Source organism: Antrostomus carolinensis, unplaced genomic scaffold (assembly GCF_000700745.2).
Source record: "Antrostomus carolinensis isolate BGI_N321 unplaced genomic scaffold, ASM70074v2 scaffold32688, whole genome shotgun sequence".
NCBI lineage: Eukaryota > Metazoa > Chordata > Aves > Caprimulgiformes > Caprimulgidae > Antrostomus > Antrostomus carolinensis.
The window spans coordinates 2717-8768 of NW_010332869.1; the positions used below are offsets into that span (position 1 = coordinate 2717).

The 6052-nt window shown below is 56.1% G+C and overlaps 1 protein-coding gene across 1 annotated transcript in view; it reads left to right on the plus strand.

The window, feature by feature from the left end:
- The window catches only part of TEX264 (testis expressed 264, ER-phagy receptor), a gene marked incomplete at its 3' end in the record, with an annotated part of 6740 nt that extends 1283 nt beyond the window's left edge, over window positions 1-5457 (plus strand). The window contains exon 2 of the mRNA XM_010173677.1: window positions 5236-5457. Within this exon, the coding sequence (XP_010171979.1) occupies window positions 5236-5457 (222 nt within the window). The remainder of the gene's footprint in view (window positions 1-5235) is intronic.
- Window positions 5458-6052: the final 595 nt, after the last annotated feature.

A 6052-nucleotide genomic window follows, 5' to 3' on the forward strand; every position in this document is an offset into this window, starting at 1 on the left:
GGAGCCTGGCTGCACTGGGGTCTCCAGATAACGGCATGTGGGCATTTGTCCGTGGCAGACAGCCTGGCTCCCCAGTAATTCTGCAGTAGCTAGTGTGACCGTGGAGGAATGCCATGGGGGGGAGGGACAGCAGGGTGGCCAGCAGCTCTGTGTGTGTGCTTTGGCTCATGTGCTGGGGCTGGCATGGGGCACAACGCTTGGGCTGATAGCTCTCGCCCGGGGCTTCTGCTCTGGGGCTGACTGGCACTGCTTTAGGAGCCCTCATGGGCTGTCTAGGACCTGCCTCCGTTTCATTGCTTGCAAGGTGGTGCTCCCAAGGGTTGGACCTGCTTAGAGGGAACTTGTCCATGAAAATGTAGTGCTGTGTGGCTCTGTGGAGCTCTGTGGCAGGGAGATATTGGAGCTGAGAAGTCACTTAGTGGAGCCTGGTGTGCACCTTGTGTCTTTGTATCCTGTGATGAGCTGACTTCTCTTTACTTTCCAGTTTTTGCTTCTGGATCATGGGAGACAGAGAAGAGACACTGCAGTGCCTCTTCTTGGCCTGGGAAGGAGGGTGGCGAGGAAGATGTCCCCCCCTAGATGAGCCAGGCAGAGGCAGGGTTCAGCTAGATGTGCTTGAACACTTTTGTCTGCAGGAAGTGTCGTGTTTGGAGTGGGTGAGGGATGGGAGCTGTGGGGAGTGCCTGGTGTGCTGGGGCCCCTGTGCTCAGTGGCCAGTTCCCCGGACACTAATTTGTGTCCTTGTGTCAAGATCCTCTTCTGGAGTTGAGAACCCCAGTGCTGCTGCTTCTTCCCCTGGCATCTCTGGGGGTGGAGTGGGGCAGCTGATGCTGTTGGAAGGGCTCAGTGTCCGTGCTTGGTGCTGCCTTGCTCTGGGGACAGGATGTGGACATTCCTGTGGTTACCCTGCAGACTTTTTCTGCTTGGGCACCGTGATTTGCCTCTCCTATTTGCTGAAGCATGGGCTAGTGAAAGCTTGTACTGCTGTGGCCCACAGATACTGATAAGGATATTTGTGGTGACTCCTGTGCAGCTGCCATGGGGAATGCTTTCCCTGGCAACACCAGACAAGGCTGGGAAGGAGCAGTTCCTACATGGCCCTGGAAAGTTGGGATATTTGTGCAGGATGAAGCTGCCTCCTCATTCTGCTTCTGTCTCTTTTCTTCCTTTTCCTCTGTCTGTGTCATCTCTGCCCTCACCCTGCGGTTGGAGCTGGCAGTGGGGCTGCAGAACTTGTCTCTGGTGGCCATCCAGGGTGTTGGAAGCCAGCTGTTTCTGCTTTTGCAGTTGAGTCTCTCAGGAGGGGAAGACCTTCTCTGCCAGCATGGCTGAATGGCATCTGGTGGCCAAGGAGGGCCCATCTTGGTGGCTAGGGGAGATTTCTTTGGCTTTAGGGCTCAGCTGGTAGAGGCAGCTCTTGGCCTGCTGCAGTCAGGGCACACCAGGACCTCTGCCTGGTGGCCCAGCTGGTGCCCAGTCTGGACTGGAGCATGCTACTGGATCTGGAGACCTTCTTTTGCCCCCACTGCTGAGGGATCTGTACTTGCTTACCTGCAGACTGGCCACTTACTCGATGTGGGGTGTGAGTGCCTTCAGCTGGTGTGCAAGGCAAAGGGCGAGGGGAGCTCCAGTCTGTGGTGGGACCCTTGCAGAGGATGGTGGTCAGTTCGTGTGTATCTCTAGATGTTTTGGCAGGTGTGTGGCTCTGAGTCTGTGGGTTAGGCTGGGAGATGCTGGTGGTGATGTTGGGCAGGTGAATTACCCCTCTTGGAGCCTGCTGGACAGGCAGTGCTCAGGATGGGCACAGCGAAGTCTCTGGGTGCTGCATGTGTGTGCAGTGAGGCTGGAGGGTGCTGCAAGCTCTTGAGGACCAACAAAGCCTGTAATGCATCTCTGCGGTGGGGGGTCCCAAGCTCTGTTTGGTAGCGTGGTTGGTTCTCGTGTCAGGAGCCTAACCTGCCCTCAAGGGCTTGGCAGGCAGCCCCACAGACCTTGCACTTATCTGGAAGGGCTGTGTTTGCTCATGACATTGGGCAGGTGACATTGGCCGGAGCCTCCTGCCTCCACAGGCACAGCGGTGACTTGGTCCCAGCGGTGACTTGGTCACAGTGGGGCTGTGCAGTACATGGCTGTGCTGCCTGCGGCTCCACACAGCAGCAGGAGCCTCCTCTCGCCTGACACCCCTGGGCATGCTGTCAAACCTGGGTCTGCCAGAGCAGCTGGGGCACTGGTGGGGCCTTCTCCGGGCTGATCTGTGGCTCCTGAATTGGTTCCTGCAGAGATGTGCATCTCTGTGACAGGCAGGCCAGGCAGGGTGCTGGGGGTGAGGATGCCCTTGGGCAGGGGGCTGCCTGGCCTCTGGGCAGCTAGAGACGGGGCCAGTTTTGAGTGGGTCACTTGCTGCAACGCTCGTGCCTGGTGTGCTGGCTCAGGTGCTGAGCACCTCGGTGTCCCTGTGTGCTCCTACCCTCTGCAGCTGTGATGGTGTGGGAGTGGGAGAGCGCTGCAGACTCCTCATTCCTGGGGGTCCAGTGGTGTGGGATCAGTCTCCCAGGCTGCTTTTCCCCCCCACCCAGAGTATGCTGCCTAGAAGAGATGACCTCCTCCGCTTCCTCCTCCTCTTCCTTGTTTTTGGTGCTCTCCTGACCTCAGTGAAGCACCCTCTGGCAGAGGCTGGTCTGCCCAGAGCTGCTGGCCACTTACCACGGATGTTGACTTGTCACCAAAAATAGACCTTTTGTCATCAGGCAGCAGAAGACGCTGGCGTCCTGCAGTGTCCCTGGCTGAGTGCCAGTGGGCTCTGGCCAGACAGCCCCCTCGAGCCCAGCTCTCAGCCACCAGCTCCTGGGGGATTTGGTGTCCCCAGCGCTGCGGCAGGACGGGGCTGATGACCAGCAGGTGCCAGTGTGGCATTTGCTGTGCTGGTGGACTTGGATGGGGATGTCAGATCTGGAGAGCAGTGTCCTTGTGCTGGCTCTCGGCCAGGAGTGGGGCCAGGGGAAGCCCCATGGCCTGGAGGATGCAGTTGTCTCGGGGTCACACCAGGCCTCGGGGCAGCCGCCATCACCAGCATCCCCAGGGCTCCCTGCTGGCTCTTAGTGCTCTGGTGTACGCACAAGGATGCTCCTCGAGTGCTGCCAAACCCCTGCCAGCAATGTTTTATGTCTTTTAATGGACAAGATTAATATTAATTTGCACTTTTTTTTTTCCTTTTTCCTTTTTATTTAATATTTAGTGGCCCAGAGGACTTCTCCCTCCTTCTCCCACCTCTGGCAGGAACAAAAATAACTCCTCAGCGAGGACTGGATGTGGCAGGCGGGTTTGTGCTCAGCTCCAGCCTAACACTTCTGCTCACGTTCAGCTCTAGGCACGTGCCAGGGCCTTTTGCCTGCAGTCTGCCTGTTCGTGTCCTCAGCCTGTGCCCAAGCGTTGGAGGGATGAGGCCAAAACACTTCCTGAATGCAGGAGTCGGGTTTGTTCCTGTAGGCAAAGCTATAGATGAATAAATTAGCTAATCATTTCTAAAACCCCTCTGTTGGGGCGCTTGAGGAAGCAGAGACTTTGATCAGCAGCTGGCCACCCCAAAAGGATGAATTTGTGAGGGAAAGGCTGGTTTTAACAAGAGCTATTTCCTTCCCTCCCTTGAGGTGAGCTTTGCCAGGCAGGGGAGGAGGCAAATCTGCCTTGCTGCTGCCCTTGAGAGAGCGCCCACGGAGCTGCATGCTGCAAACAAGAAAGTTGAAAGGAGAAGGGAGGAAGCAAACACGCCTGGCCCGAGTGGCGCTGCCTGCTCCGGCAGCTCAGGCCCTTCCCTCGGTCGCTCCGGGGCCCAGGATGAACTGTCTTTGTAAGGACATAAATCGCGTGTTTAAAGGCGTTTTATCGAGATTTCCCTTATCTCCTTGCTTCATCTGGACCTCTCCCCATGGGCACCTTTTACTGCTGCCTCTTGCTCTTCTCGAGGTGGGTCTTCTCCTTCCCTGCCCCAAAGCAGCGACGCTCCACACAGCCCTGTCTGCAGCTCCCTCTTGCAGCACAGGAGGGCAAGAGTGAGCCATCAGGCACGCCAGTCCCCAGCCTGATGGCTCCTGTCCCCAGCCTGATGGCTCCTGCTGCTTCTGACAGTATTTTCTTCCTTCCTATTTACACCTGCTTGTGTTTCACCTCCAGGATGGTCCTGCCATGCAACATTGAAGAGTCTTTAAGGGAAGAGGAGAGCAAGGAGTGCAGCGTTGGGTAGTTACGCTGCAGGAGGAGACCTCACTGAGCTTTAGCACAGGCAAAGTTAGGGATGAGATTGGGGAGTGCAGAGCAGAGATCCCCTTGAGGGGCATGTGGGGATGGGAAGGGAGGGGATGATAACACGCTGGCCTTGTCTGCACCCTCTCTCTGCCTCCCATCATCCCCATGAGAGTTTTGTGATGCCAGTGCCTGCAGGGTGTCTGTCTGTCTGTCTCTCTGCCACTGTTGGGCATCCTGGCAGGTCCTGGTGAGTTTTGCCACCTTGTGTGATGGGACTTTGGAGACTTTGGTTCTCCAGCCCTCACCAGAAGAGGGATGGTTGGCAGAAGGTGGCCAGACTTGTGCACCTGCTGCTCCTGGTTGCTGGCTGCTACATCATCTCATTATCCAGCAGGCTTGAGAGCAGGTGGCAGGGAAGCACGAACACTCAGATGGTGCACCCTTCCTTGGTGTCCTCTGTACCTCCCTCTGTTCTTCCTGGACTTCTCTTTTAGGCCAGTATGCCCTGGGGAAAGCTTTGTCTCTGCCTGCTTGTTCCTTCGTTGAGCATCTTTGAGGGTGGAAAGGACAGCACCTCTGCTGGGGACAAAGGCTGGAGTTAGAGGGAGCTGGGCTCCGACCCCAGCAGTAGGAAGGCACATCGTGTCCTTCAGTGGCATCTCAGGGGATGGTTGCTTGGCTTTTCTGCCCCGTGCCATGTTCCTAACCAGTGCCACGGGTAAATGTGAACTCAAGTGGTGGGATTTTGATAAACACCAGAAATGAAAGCCTCAGCCTGGATCAACTTCATCGTGGAGGAGTACCGTGGGGGGGTTTGGGGCTGGATCAGTCTTGGTTAAGAGCAGGCACCTGGTTTGGTGTGCCTGACCATGCTGGGCCATTGCATTTACCCTGGTTCATGGCTGTCTCCTGCCTCCACGCTCAGCAGGTTGAGGTTTTGGTCAGTCTTCAGCCTTTCTCTTTTGACACTGTCTGTTTGTCCCCCTCAACCAGGTGTCTCCAGAGAAGTGCCGCTTCGCCATAGGCCGAATCCTGAGCGAGGGGGATGCAAAGCCATCAGAAGAGCAGATCAAGCGGTTCCAGAAGTATGGCTTCAAGATCTTCTCCTTCCCTGCTCCCAGCCATGTGGTCATGGCAACCTTCCCGTTTACCACGCCATTGTCCATCCATCTAGCAGTCAACCGTGTTCACCCAGCCCTGGACACCTACATCAAGGTAAGCAAGCGTGGCGTGAAGAGCATTGCACGTGTTTGGTTGACTGTCAGAGGCTTCTCTTGCTGACAGCTGACGGGGCTGCTCCGATATGTCATCTCTTGATGTCTTCCCTTGAGCACCACCGTCAAGATCTCCTTCTCTTGCAATCTGGCAGGTAGTTCCCCGGGAGGGATGTCCTTGCATTCACTCTGTAGGCACAGGGGTGTCTTTTCTACTGTTTTTTGTTTACGAGAAGCAAGTTCTCATCTGAGTACTTGCTGTTCTTCTCCTTAACACAGAGATAAAAGCAGGTTTTCCCCTCAAGTGTCTTGCTTGTTGTTAGGATCTGGCAGGTATGTGCCCCTTCGGTGTAACGCGTCGTGCCATGAAGCTTGTGTTTCAAGTGCCAGCCTCACCCATGGGGCAGCTGTCTTCTGCAGGGGCGGGAGAAGCTAGAAACTTTCTGTCCCGTGGGCTTATGAAAACTTGGTTTCAAGGAATATGTTGGAATTTGTGGGCCTTGGTCCTGGATGGGAATCGGGCTGTGGTGGGCTGCCCCCTCTATCAGCCCCACAGTCTCCATCCTGCAGAGCAGGATTCACCCTCACAGCTGAGC